Genomic DNA, 15,570 nt, shown 5'->3' on the forward strand with positions numbered 1-15,570 from the left:
ATGGCCAATTGGATCGACCTGCTCTGATACCACTAAATGTGACACCCTCTACCCCAACATACATATACAATCATTTAAAAAAATGCTTTAATTAAAATCTTTCATAAATAAAACCAAATTCTCAAATATCTTACGTAGAGGATGCACATTCGTAAACTCATAAACAATATCTTCAACACGGAAATTACAAAGAAATAAAACTGAGTTTTCAAATAGTCTAATGGAAATAGCATCCTAAACTAAGCCTAGCTATGCCCCGATGTCACATATCCTATCAGAGCATGCCCAACTAAGCCTAAGCTTCATCACCAACATCTTCATGCTGATGATCACCTGCAACACAATTTAAACACAGACAAATAACAACAAGGGAGTGAGAAACATCTCACTCAGGTTCAGGTGCAGAAATAAAGGTTAGATATCACACATACACACAACAAACACATCACAAGTCATAAACACCAATCACATATAAACAATACACATGCATAATCAGTATCACATGTACACTCATTTATCATGCAATGATATCATGGACTTGACTCATAAATGCATGTGGCGCCAGTCACATGTCTCATCACATATCTCATCATTTCATCATTGGTGACCCAAGGTACACCTTGTTAACCTATTACATCACCGGTGACCCTAAGGTGCACCTTGTTAGCTTGTTAAATGACTAGTGACCCTAAGGTACACCTTATTAGCTTGTTACATCACCAGTGACCCTAAGGTACACTTTGTTAGCTTGTTACATCACTAGTGACCCTAAGGTACACCTTGATAGCTTGTTACATCACCAGTGACCCTAAGGTACACCTTGTTAGCTCATATATGCACATGATGCATGTCACACATTTACGATTTCATTGACTCAACATTTCACTTGTCATGAAATTTCAGGTCTTATCACATTCATCACATTTCACATTCTCATAGTCATAGCTTATCTCATTTCATCACATTTCATCAATTACATATTTATACTCTACATTACACAAGGAACGCAATAGAACATTCAAAAAGCAAAACAAAAAACATTCATATTTTGTTTGTTTTCTAATTTCGAAATCAAATACATATTCACACACCACATCCAACAGGGAAATCTGGTCAATCTCCTTACCTGGATGAGCAGAAGACGAAGCTAGAGCGAAATCTGGTCAATCTCCTTCTCTTGGTTCTCCTTAGTCTCCAGAGAGGGTGTTCAGAAACACTGTTAGAGTGCTCTATTTATAGATTTCAGGAGTGGCCAGAATGGCCCGTTTCAAATCTGGAACGGCCCGTTCCGGATCCTTTCATCATGTATTAAATTCTCATCTGGAATGGCCCGTTCTAAAACCAGAACGGCCCGTTCTTAACTAGGGTTACAAGCCTTTTTGGTGGTTTGGAACACTCCGTTCCCAACTAGGATTTGTAGGCCATTTTAGTAGTTTGGAACGGCCCGTTTTAGTTTGGGAATGACTAGTTCTGGGCTACTAAATCAAGCTTGTTTTAGGTTTTTGGAACGACCCGTTCTAATTTGAGAACGGTCCGTTCTTGGCTACTAAGTCACCCTAAAAATTACTAAATTACCCTCAATAAAAAGCATGAAAACTAGGGTGTTACTCATAAAGGTTGTATTTTAGATTTTTTTGAGAATTTATTATTCAAGAATTGTGTAAAAGAGAGCAATCTTATGATAAAATCTATTCAACTCCTTCTAGATTCTAGTACACTAGGATCAACATATAGAATATACAAATTAAATATTTATTACTAATATTTAAATAAATTAAGTATATAAATAAATATTATATTTAAATATATAAATTTATTTAAAATTTGAATAAATACATATTTATTCATTTGAATATTTTTATTTAATTGATTAAAAATTTAAGCTTAAAAAGAAAGAGTAGAAATTTCCCTAATAAAAGCAAATTCTGATTAAAAGAAAAATCTGAAACGAGGCTAAGCAGAAGAGAATGGCTAGAGACAGCGTCCTCACTCGCGTGGCGACGGGAGCCGCCGTTGGCGGCGCAATCGGCGGCGCAGTCGGTGAGATCTCACTTCTTATACACTGTTTGGTTCTGTCCTTTACACTTAGCCAAACACGCCACAACTTTCGCTCCTTTCTTTTGTTAATCTTCTGAATTTCGAATTGGCGCGTTGCATGCAGGTGCTGTTTATGGGACTTACGATGCAATCAGGCACAAGGTATGCGATTCAATTCCTTTCTTTTATTTAATTAATTAATTATCGAATGAGTGAATTGGAAAATGCAATTGCATTTTTTTTTTTTTAATTTGATTAGGGGCGATTCAGTCTCGAGCTATGCCGATTATGGCTAGGTTTTTAATTTTTGAAAAATTGGGGCGGAAAAAGATGTTATTATGCTTTGAATTACTGAAATCATATTGGGGTGGGTTAAGATTTCGGAAGCTGAATCATTAGGAAATCAAGTGTATTTCTGATTTTATATCTATATTTACTCTTAATGCTTTAGGAAGTGAAAATTAATGCAATATTAAACTTAATTTAGGGCTTTTGCATGTTTGTCAATTTAGTTTCTGATGATTAAGTCAACTTGTCTTATTAGAAATTTAACTGGTTTGGATCAAAGAAAAAAAGGAGAAGAGGAGAAGATGAAGAAAGAAAACCTAGGGTTTGGTTTTTTTTCTTATTAGACATCTGATGTCTCAACAATACATCCTGGTGATTAGGGGTTCTATGAAAGAAAACAGAGATCAATTAATTATTTGTTAGCTGAATTCATAAATGGATTTTGTCAATGCTGGGATGAGAAGTCTACAACTGACTTTAGTTAAATAACCTGGCATTAATTAACAAGAAAGAAACCCCAAATAATTGAAGAAAACTAAGGGAAATTTGTCAAACAAAATTAAATCATATACATCCTATTACTAATCATTAACCTTTTAAGACTATTGGAACCCAATCACAAATTTGTGTAAAAGAGATGCAAAACCAGATACAAATTCTTGTCCATATGTTCAAGAGGCCTGGGCTCTCCTTTATCCTTCTCTCAATCAATCAAAAACCGTGCTAACCAACTCCTCACCTTCCTTTTTATTCTAATTACACGTATAAAATGTTTCCATCTCCATTAGGTAGTTACTGTGATCGCAAACAACACTCCCCCTATTAAATGTTACACCTTGTCATCAAGATGAAATTCAGCAGCCTATCCCGTAGGGGTGGGCAAAAAAAAACTAAATTGAACTGAACTGAACTGGTGGTGAACTGTACTATAAAAAACTGAACTGTTTGTAAAAAAACTGAACTGAACTGTTTAAAAAAAACTGAACTGAACTGAACTGTTGTAAAGTTGAACTGTACTGAACTATAAAAACTGAACTAAATTATAAAAATTGAACTATTTTTATAAAAGAATAAAAATTAAATGTGTCTAACATGTTATGTTTTAATGGATTAGCTCGATAGTCTAATAGCCAAAACTTTGGAAAAAAAGTGATTTGAAATTTTTTTTATCAATTTTGTCGAACTTAACGGATCAATTGAGCTATGTTGAACTAAGTATTTTTAGCCTTTAAATTCACTGAGTTTGTTTGACTTAATTTTATATTTTTTCCTTTGAAAAATTTAAATAAAATGGAAAATAAAGTAAAGTTGGCAAATGTGTCCTATTTTGATAGATCAATGAGTCAAAATTGTTCAATTCAAAATATCATAACAGTTTAGTGCAGTTTAAATTGCAGTTCAGTTCAAGTTTTTATAATATAGTTCAGTTCAGTTCAATAACACAAAAGAATAGTTCAGTTCAGTTCGTCTGAACTAATATTTAGTTTGGTTTAGTTCATATGAACTACTTTTAAGTTCAGTATAGTTTTTATAAGTTCAGTTCAGTTCGTTTTGCCCACCCCTACTATCCCGTCCTAGAATCTACACCATCTCCTACTCCTTCTAAATCTTCCTCCAGTAACATTTGGCAGAAATGATCCAAGCTATATTTCACATCATTCCTAAGAACAAAGCCCCTTCTTGATGTTCATCTGTATTTCTGCATCAACATATCTCTTGAACTCCTTTCCTTTGTGGAATTACAATTGGTTCTGCCAGGTGAAGAATGCCAGATTTGATCACCAAAATTTTCTTTTGGGTTATTTTCTGCAGGTTTCCTCGTGCCAAATTTATATGTTGCTGTTTTGGATGATGGGTAACATCTGAATGTGGCCCTTCCTCCGGTTCTTCTCATCTTTCCACATGTTGTAATTCTTCTTCTTTGGGAAAGATTCTACCAGGCACCTTTGATATCCATCCCACTGAATTGTACCCATCAAAGATCGATAGTTCTAATTCTTTGATAGTCAATTGATGTTCATCACAACTCTCCTCTCGATTTCTGTTTCAGAAGGACTCTTCTTCATCCTCTATGTGCAGTGTACCCTTTGGAACCCTGATTGTCCATGCTGTTTAGTTCAGCTCTCCTCTTGATGTGGTCATGTCAATGAAGAAGCAAGATGCATTCAAGGGACCTAAAATTATACAAGTATTAAATGAAGAAGTCCAAAATAAGTTGTTGCAAACAGTACCTTAGTAATTTGTATTTATTTACCATACTCTGTGCCAACGTGTATATCACTCTACGACACTAATATGGGAGACACAGCAGGCAATGCATTATTGCATGTTTCTGTACGTTTGCGTGCGTGACAACTAGGAAACATCAAATGGTACTTAAGTTTTCTGATATGTTAAATTACATTTACAGACAGTTGTGGATAGGTGAACAATATGATGTTTAAATCTGATTCACATGTTTATATCAAACAACCATGAAAAATTGTTTTAAACAAGTCATTGCATATCATCTTCATTTCCAATCTGGAAGAAAAAATAAGGATAACATGCTGATCATTTCAAGTTTTTAGGTAGTTGAGTATATAGAACTCGGATATTCAAAAGTATGTTATGAATTAATTCTTTTAGGTTCCTGTAGTGCATTTCACATTTGTATCTAATCTTCGAACTTTAACTGCCGGTTAAGTCTTTTCTATTACCTGGACAATCATATGCATATTCCAGCCACGAGATGCATTTAAAGGATATTATCTATTTTGTGTGTCTCTGTTGGCGGTATATATACTCAATTAGTTGTCTGATTATCTGACATGTGTAATGGCCTGCCTTTATTATTCAGGTTCCTGGGTTCCTCAAGATAAGGCATATTGGGCAGACCACTCTAGGAAGTGCAGCTGTATTTAGCTTGTTCCTTGCAGCAGGAACCTTGATACGTTCCCACTAGTTGGTCTCCTTAGATTGTGCAGTCATGGTTACGGGTTTTCTTAGTCTTAGCCAGCAAAATATTGCCATGTAACCTCACATTTTGTATTTTTTTTTTTTGTCCAAACTAATTTCATCAATGATGCTGCTGCTTTTTTGTGTCTGCGTTAAGCATTAGACTATTTTTGGCAATACTTGATGGTATGCTTAAAGGTTTAGTCCGTTTTGAACCGTTTTTGAGATTAGATGTGTCAAAAAATCAAGCTTATTTGGATTGGCTCACGATGGGTTTTTCAAAAGGTGTGTCAACCTAGCTGACTCATTTTTTTTATAAGCCAAAATATACACAATTTGGCTAAATTCACATGGGGTAATGGCTTAATTGGGTTGGCTTACGAACTAGTACACCTAATTTTAAAAAAAGAACACAAAAAATATAGAAAAATAAAGGCACAAATATAACAAGTTTGATAACATACTATTCATAACAAAAAATTCAAATATGAGAAAATAAAATAAAAGTATCATGAAGATTTTAAAACAAAAAAGAGGAAAAAAAATGAATTTTTAAAATACAAATGGGTTATTATTGGTTGCATCTGAGTTGGTTCATTTAATATAGGAGTGATAAAATAAGTGAACTCACTTAAAGCAAAGTGAGGTGGGTTGGTCCACCAAAGAAATGGGATGAGGAAGATTAGTCCATCAATAGAAATAGAAATGGGTTAAAAAATTCAATTACCTCGCTTAGCGGTGAGATGACAAATTAATTCACTTTATTGAGTTGATAGGTTAAACATGGTGGATTCATTGATTCACCTTTAATCTACTCAATTTTTTTTAAAAATAATCTCAATCAAAATATTTTAATATACATTATCATTTCAATTTATATTTTATTATTATTTGTAAAATTGATTAAAAGTGTTATATTTTTCATAAAAAAGAACAAAATAATATATATACATGAAAATGTACTAGCAAAAAAATATGATTAAAATAATATATTTTTAAAATGAGAACAATTTCTTAGAAAAAGAAGTTAAATCATAAAATAAAAATATTGATCCAACATTATTTGACTACAAATTTATCTTTTAAAAATATTTTTTTAAAAAAAAGTGAATTGATGGGTTGAACCCGTTGGGTTGGTTGATTTGACAGAGTGGATTAGGTAGATTGGTGGATTTTCTATTCAATCCAACCCACCAACATTAGGTACATTGACAAGTTGAATCACTAAATTCAATCTACATTGTCATCCCTAATTCCAAGTCAAGGATAAAGAGTGAATTGAATGACATTGTGAGATTTAGGTGACATGTGCCATTGCTTTTATATTTTTTCAATCCGAACAACTATTTGATTATAAAAGTTATAAATTTATGATCTTTAATTTTTAATATACTAATATGATGTTGAATGTATTTTTTAATTTTATATAAGTATATAAGAGTATATATACTTATATACTTATATACTTTTCAAGTCTTATTTTTTTATCTAATTAAATATATATTAAGTCATAAAATAACGCTTCTTAAAAATTATAAAATATTAATTGAGTGAGAAGACACATAAAATGGAAATATGTCCATAATAAGATTATCATAACATCAATTAAAATAAATATGATAAAGTATTTATTTTTAAGTGAAAAATCAATTCATATCGTTTTATCAATTTATTTTTTGATATATAAATATGTCAACATGTCAAGATTATGGTCCCCTGATATTTTAACTCGTGCATTTTGTAAACTGAATATTTATTATATATAATAAAAAATTATAGTAAATTATATATAAAAAAGATTTAAATATGTTTTTAATCTCTCAAATTTAAAATTGATCTTTTTAGTTATGTAATTTCAAAAAATCTTGTTTATTCCTTATATTCAATTTTTTTTAGAAAATTTGTCAAATATTGTTACACAAAATATACCTATTAGTGCCTCTCTTAGTGAAAATATAACACTAAACTCAATTAATATTGTATAACTGTATCAATTTGTTACTTTCAGGTGTGTTATTGCTAACTTAAGGAAGTTAAATAAGATTTTAAAAATTACAAAGACTAAAAAATAGTTTTAAATTTGAAAGACCAAAAATAAACTTATCTTAAATTTAGGACTAAAAATATATTTAAGCTTATAAATAAATACTATATCTGAATATATAAGTTTTGTTTAAAAATAATATAAAAAGATATTTTTAAATATAAATTATATTTTAAATTTAAGATAAATAAATAAATCATTTTTAATTATTGATAATTTATTTTTAAAAATTAAAATTAAATTAGATAAAAAGTTAAAAGAATATTTCAAAATGCTTAGGTCAAGAAATAGCTTCTAAAAATGCCCTCATATAAGAAAACATATAATAAAAACTAAGGAGAAGAAAGAGTAAGCCCTTGAATAGAAACAACATATAATAAAAAAATAGTAAAGCTATTATAATAACTTAAGATAAGACCTCAACATCAAACAATTTCAACTCAACATACCTACTATAAATCATAATACAACATTTAACTCAAAGAACTCTTAAGTCAACACAAAGCAACATAACAACTTGTATTCATCACAAACACTACAATAAACTTTCAACTTATCAATCCATGTTATAAAATTCAGCAACTTGAAAAACACGGTAACACAACCCAGACACTCAATCCATGCATCAATGCACATTTTAAATTATAAAGTTTTCTTGCAATAAATTGAGCAATCTAAGTGTCTTAGTCCTACCAAACCTACAATGAAGCAACCTGTAATCATTAATCAATAGGGATAATAGCATGACCACTTCTTAGTGGTTTCTCATATGTTAGAACTTAGAGTAGGAATTCTAGCATATCCGTTAAGAATATTACAACTTTGGTGTCGACCTTCAACAACATTGGTATGCATCAACCAAGTCTCACTAGCATGTTTTCTATGAAACTTTCCAAAAAGTTGTCCATGCCTAAATTGTTCCAAGTCAAGAACACTAAACTATGACGTTATTTTGTCATGAGCTACTGAAATGTAGTTTTATCTTATTGTTATAAATTGTACAAATTAATTCCTTTAAGCTTTCATCAATTGTACAATCTCACACTTGTACAAGAATCTCAAGATCCCTCTCATTTTGATGTGATTGACTAGTTACACCTACGAAGGGTTAGGCATCGCCTCACTACACACATCCCTAACATATCCCAATTATGAGACATCCTCTATACCTTTCTTTTCTTAGATGGCGATGTCCAATGCACATGGTTGATCCTCTACCGTTCAAGGCTTCTCCATTCATTCCTCTGGACTCTTCTCTTCAACATTTTAGGGTTTATAAGTCTGATGTGTTTTATGACCTAGCCTCTCTTCTACTTATTTTTTAATCAGACTTTAGGTTGAGCTTAAGAGTCGAAACCCAACGACTCCACTCAAACTCACCTCTTAAACTATATTTGATTTTATTTATTAAAAACTTTCTGATTTACCTCATAAGCTCAATTAAATTAAATTAAATACTTCCACAATATACATGAGAGAATAGAGAAGGAATGCGAAAAAAAATGATTATTTAAAACACCACAAACATTGTTGTAAAAAACAAACTAAACATTAAATAAATTCAATGCAAAATTCAGGAAGTTTCAACAATAATTGCTAGTAATTAACTATGGCCTTTAAAACCTTCGTTAAATTTTATATTCTTGACGGTTATAACAACTCTCATTAACAAACCCTCCTAAAAATCTCTTTTTTGTAGTATGTGTATATCCATACCTAATAAATGTTGATAAGAAAACTGAATAAAAGATTACACTCACATTTAATGCATCATTTAAGATAAGTATCAATGTAATAAAAAAATATTTTATTTTTTGAGTCAAGCTATAATCCCCCCATTTGGTTATATATAGTTGTGTGGAAGAACATGTTTTATGCACAAGATGGAGTCTTCAAAGTATTATGTTAGAAAAATAGCATTCTTGTTAGCTCTCTTGATTGTGGCTTCCGTTAAGAAATGACGTTTGTTTTTCATTCTCATTCATCTCTAACCTCGAATGATTTGTATTTATAAACTGAGTTTTTATTTTTGAATGAAACTACATTGTTTATGTGTATTGAAATTTTTTTTCAATGTTCTTCTTATTATCTTGTATTATTTGGATATATGCAGATATTTGCACTAAATCAGAAGCAAGAGGACACATCATCTATAAAGAGGTTAAAATTGGTCATGTATATTCATCTGGACCTAGCCCACCTGGAGAAGGACACCCAAAAAGGCCACTTATATAAAGTCCTTAAGGGTCAATAAGTCCAAATATAAGGCATGAAAGTTCATTTGGTCCAAGCCCACCTGGGGAAGGACACCCCAAAAGGCCACTTGTAGGAAATCCTTCAACTCCAAAAAGCCTAGATATAGGTCATGTAAGTTCATCTAGTCCTAGCCCACCTGGGGAAGGACATCCAAAAATATTGTTAAAGCCAAAAAGGCCATATATAGAAAGTCCTTCACAATTAGAAAGCCTATATAAAGGTCATGTAAGTTCATCTGATCCTAGTCCACCTGGGGAAGGACACCCAAAAACGTTGTGAGCACAAAAAGGTCACTTGTAGAAAATTCTTCAGGGTTAGAATGCCCACAAGATCGTTTGGGATAAGGTTATACTATAGGCTATATAAATAATTTTTGTAGGCTAATTTAGGCTTTGAAATAAATGTATCAAACTCATTGAATTTGAGAAATTAAATGCACCTATACCTTATAATATCTCACGTAACTCTTGCTGGATTGAGAAAATATTTTCCATTTTTACATGTTATTTTTTTATTTTTATAAACTTTTTATTTATTATTTTTTCCTCTTTATAAATTAAAAAACTAGTTATTTGTGCAAAACATTGATTGTGCCAAAAAACACATTTGAAAAAAAAAATTCTTTTAGGAATTGAAAATGTTGTCAAATAGCCAATGCAAACTTAGTGTATACATACATATACAAATAATTATAAAAACATATTCTTGTGTTAAATAAAATCTTTAGAATTAAAACAATAGTTCGATTAACATAAGAGTAGAGAATTCACGTTCGTAAACTTAAAACATGGTCAAATGCAAAATTTATAGAAAAATGAAACATGAGTTTTTCTAAAACAAAATAACAATAATGAAATCCTAAATTAAGCCTAGCTATGCTCCAATGTCACATATCCTATCATAGCATACCCAACTGAAGGCTAAGCCTCATCGCCAACATCCTCATGTTGATGATCACCTGCAACACAATTTAAACACATAAGAACAACAAGGGAGTGAGAAACATCTCACTCGGTTTCAGATGTAAAAATAAGAGTTAGGCAACACACACAAAAATCATAACAAGCACAATCATAACTACACATTAATCAGGTGCAAATTCAAATTATACATACAATAGTAACACAAGTACAATCATTCATCATGCAATGATGTCATGGACTTGACTCATAAATGCATGCATGTGGTGCCAGTCATGTGTCTTATAATCACATATCATGTGGTATGCTGCCGAAGCAACATACCTGGAGTAGTTTAGGAGTACATGTCAGCTCAACCATCCACTCTCAACTAGAAGGATGTACTGTTATGGTCTCATCGAGATAGCGAAGCCGCGCAAGATACGTCCATGCACACAAACGGGCAGAACTAGGCCTTCCAAACCGCACAATCCCCTAGGACTCCTCCAAGATATTTCACACTTGGAGGGTCTTCCCTAACGATGTACTCCATATCGTACCCCGTCACATAAATGCATATGATGCATGTCACACATTCACAAACTCATGGACTTATCACTTTACTTATCATGGAATTTCATGTTTTATCTCATTTCATCACGTTTCACATTCTCATAGTCACAGTGTTCATAATAGCACATTATTCACATCATGTCTCATGTCATTTGTTCACATTTCACATAGTCATACTCATAATTGTTCCTCATAGGGTTTCGCACAGGAACCCACATAACACTCTAATTCATATCAAAGCTTATCTAATTTTGAAATCAAACACATATTTACACTCAACATCACATAAGGAACATAATAGAACATTTAGAAAGCAAAACAGGAAACTTTCATATTTTGTCTGTTCCTAGAAGCATGCATCAGGCAACGGATTGGGGGCCAATCCTGCTATCCAACAATTATTCTCACACCCCCGAGCGAGGTTTCTCACTCCTTCTTACCTGGATAAGCAGAAGATGAAGCTAGAGTAGAATTTGGTTGATCTCCTTCTCTTGGTTCTCCTTGGCCTTCAAAGAGTGTGTTAAGGAGCAGTGCCTAAGTATGCTATTTATAGATGTCAGGAGTTGTGAGACCCCCCTTCCCTTTTCTTTTCTTCCCCAAACTCAAGAACTCTCACTCTCAATTCTCTCTTTCCTTTTCTTGCTTTTGGTCTCAAATTCTCTGGACTCTCTAGGTGTGTAGGTGTTGATCAAGTTTAGAGGAGGTAGCTGATCCGTGTGGAACTCTCTTTTCTCAAGCTCTCTCTTCTCCACTTCTCCTTCTCGTTGTTCTTCTTCCCGGAAGCTCGGATTTTCTTCACCGAGGTAAGGGAAGCTAGATTCTGTTGTGCTTTGGTTGTAAATGAGTCATAGAACTCATTTGATGATTGTGGATGGCTGAAATTTGAAGGAAGTCGTTTTCGGGTGTTTCGGGGTTTTTGAAGAAATTTGGGTTTTTGATTTCTAATAGTTGCATGTGTGAAAAGATGGTATTTTTGGGATGTTTGATGAAAATGTGAGATTTTGGATGGATTGCATGTTGTTTTCTGGTTGAGTTTGCAGGATTTGATGAAGTTTTTCGAAAGTTGAGGGTTGCTGCTGAGCCTCGCGCTGAGCGCAGTTTTTCGCGCCGGGCGTGAGACCACCTGGAGGCTCCTTTTAGGCAAGCCCGTTGGGTGCAAAGATGTGTGCGCCGGGCGAGCTTGAGAAGGTTAGCCTCTGGATGGCACCCGCCGGGCGTGACATGGACCACGCCGAGCGCGCTGGCAGTAGGTGACATATTTTGGGGTTCTGGTTCCACGCTGAGCGCGACCCTCGTCGCGCTGGGCGTGGGGACTCCTTGGGAGTCTCTGCCATGGGGGTGTTGGGCGCAATTTGAATTGCGCTGGGCGCGAGACCTTGGGAGGTCTCTGCCTTCCCCGCGCTGGGCACGGGTTTGGGCACGCCGGGCGCGTGAGATTCCTTAGAGTCTCTACTTGGGTGCATTGGGCGCAATTGGAATTGCGCTAGGCGCGTGTGAGCCTTGGGCTCTATGATTGGGTCTCGCCGGGCGCGGACATGCTTGGGCTGGGCGTGCTGGCCCCTGGTGCTCTCTGGTTGTGCCACGCCGGGCGCGACCAGGAGTGCGCCGGGCATGAAGGTGATGGGTATTTATATGCTGTTTGATGTTGTAAAATGCTGATACATGTTGTTCATGCCGAGTTGAGCTGTTATTGATGAATATTGATGATGCTGAATCATGATGTTGAGATGTAATGGATATATATTGCTATAAGTTGTCTAGATGTGCTGTAAGATGATATGTTGTGCTGTAAGCTGTGCTGTGTTGTATGCTGTTAAGCTGTGCTGTGCTGTATGCTGATATAAATTGTTGTAGGTCGTAAGGCTGAGCTGTTGTAGGCCGTAAGGCTGAGCTGTTGTAGGAGATCTCCGAGCTGATATGCGTGACAACGCATTGTGTGTTTATTGCTGTATAGTTGATGAGATGTATGCTGATGATGTGTTGATAGTTGTAGCTGTTCATATTACATATATATATATATATATGCTTTGTATGCTAATTCTTTTCACTAGCTTACCCTTTGTTGTTTCCATGTGCTTGGACTACGATGATCATACGTTGTATGGGAGCAGAGTAGGGTTAGGTTGGTGATCTGTGGCGGGTCTGCAACTGGCAGATAGAGCTGATCTTTTGATGTTTTTTTTAGCTACCTAGTGGGGTAGTGATGGATGTATTTTGATTACTCTAATGTTTAGCTCAGATTGGACCTTGTAACGACCCGGCTGGTCACTACACTTACAATCACAGCACACCGGAAACCCTAGACAGAATAGAACGAGTATATAAATATAGGATCTAGAATATAAATATATACAATGTTCCGATCCAAGTAGCGTTAGAGTGCACAAACGAAATACAACCAAAGTAGCCAGATAGTGGCCCAACAAACTAACATCCGCCAAACAAGACTCCTCCCTCTGCCAGCTGTAGACTTGCCACTATCACCAGTCTAACCCTGCTCTGCTCCCATACATAGTATGATCATCGCAGTCCAAACCACATGGAAACAACAAAGGGTAAGCTAGTGAAAAGAAATAACATACATACATATATATATATATATATATATATATATATATATATATGAATAGTAAATAGCTACCCCTATCAGCACATCAAATCAACACGTCAATCAGTTTAACAAAATCAGTTTAAAATACCACAACATTCAGCCATAACAGCACACATCTCACATCATCAACATACAACTCATCGATTTTACAACATAATCAGCAATAAGCACACAATGCGTCGTCACACATATAAGTTAGTATTGGTCGCTTGTAATCGGTATAGGTCGACCTGGCCCCTATACCGTGGTCGCTTTGTACACGTGTGCCTCGACCTTGCCCACACACGGGACCACTAAGACTTAGAGGAGAACACCAAGTTACCACTCCAAGGGTCAGCTTCCCAGGGAGGGTTTTCAACAAATTGGGCTCCAAGAGCACCACAGCCACTCAATCAACACAATGGGATGAGGAAATTTCAAAAACAACTCCTCTAGTCTTAGTGATCAACAACTCAGCCTTGCGGCCTACAACACCTCAGCCTTTCGGCCTACAACACCTCAGCCTTTCGGCCTACAACACCTCAGCCTTTCGGCCTACAACATCCAAAATCAACACATAGTACAACACAACATAATCAACTTACAACAATACACAACTGATACAGCTCAACATAATCAACTTACAACAATACACAACTGATACAGCTCAACATCAACAAGCAGCGTTAACCACAAGTCATCACATTATATTCATCAACTCAGCTCAACAACATTCATCATTAACAACTTATACAACATACAACATATTCAACACATAATACGACTCATCCACCTTATTTACAACTCATCTATCTTGTCAAATTACCCATCGAAACAACACCAATCAACCTAAGCACCTAAAACAACTTTCAACTTAACCAAATCACTAAATGTGAAATGGCAACCTTCACAGAAAACAGCGTATCAGGAGTTATACTACTCCTACCATACTCATCCTTATCTCATATGAAAGATAAGAAGATTTCCGACAACTATCAAGAAGACACCAAGTCCAAATTCCTTCATATACCTTGTTAAAAATTCTAAAAACCGCAACAGCTATAAGCAATGCTGGCAGCTTGACCCCTCTTCACTATAACAACCATATCTGGAGTTATAGAACTCTTTTTTGGGTGATTCCAACGCCATTGGAAATCTAAGATCCAAGGCTACAACTTTGATGAAGACTTTAAGACCAAATTCGGTCATCAAGACCCACCGCTGCAGCGCTCAATCCAGCGCTTTAGCTGCAACTCTCTGCCAGTTCAGTTTGCCTTCCACAACCATGGCTGCAGATCCACGGCCATAGCTGTAAGTTTCTGCCACTTCAATTTTTCTCCACAGCTATGGCTGCAAAAACACAGACATGGCTGCAAGTCTCTGCCATCACGTTTTTCCTTCCCACGGCTATGGCTGCGAATCCACGGCTATAGTTGTGGGTTCCTGCAAGTACATTTTTCTTCCACGGCTATAGCTGTGATTCCATGGCTATAGCTGTGGGTTTCTGAACTTCCAAAAATCTCCATGGATTTCAGCTTCGTTTTCACTCAAAACCTCCATGAACTTGCAATTCAAGGAGACCCAAACCATGCTACAACTTAAATGCAATACTACCAACCACATGCAACCCAAAAACCTCAAGAATCACAACATGCATGCATCCAAAACTCAAGAAGAAAAATCATCAATGTCCAACCTTCCATCAAGAACCAAAAACCCCAACTTTACCCACATGCAACCAACACAACCAGAAAATCCCCAAATTTTATCCAATCCCGAAAACACATTTTCCTTCAAGACAGCCCATGAATCAGTCAACATCAAACATCTCATGAGTTTCTAAACTCATTTCCAACCAATCCAAGCGAAAACTAGCTTCCCTTACCTTAGTGAGACGATTCCGAGTTTCGGGAAGAGAAAGGAGAAGAATAAGCTTGAATGAAGAA

The 15,570-nt window shown here is 35.0% G+C and overlaps 1 protein-coding gene across 1 annotated transcript; it reads left to right on the forward strand.

Moving 5' to 3' along the window:
- The first annotated feature begins 1,889 nt into the window (after positions 1-1,889).
- LOC109817153 (uncharacterized) lies at positions 1,890-5,487 on the forward strand. Its single transcript, XM_020382367.3, has 3 exons — positions 1,890-2,040; positions 2,162-2,199; positions 5,165-5,487. Exons 1-3 carry the CDS (start codon positions 1,968-1,970, stop codon positions 5,267-5,269), a joined length of 216 nt encoding a protein of 71 aa, XP_020237956.1. The 5' UTR covers positions 1,890-1,967; the 3' UTR covers positions 5,270-5,487.
- The last annotated feature ends 10,083 nt before the right edge of the window (positions 5,488-15,570 follow it).

Source organism: Cajanus cajan, chromosome 10 (genome assembly GCF_000230855.2).
Source record: "Cajanus cajan strain Asha chromosome 10, NIPB_CcT2T_4, whole genome shotgun sequence".
Taxonomy (NCBI): domain Eukaryota; kingdom Viridiplantae; phylum Streptophyta; class Magnoliopsida; order Fabales; family Fabaceae; genus Cajanus; species Cajanus cajan.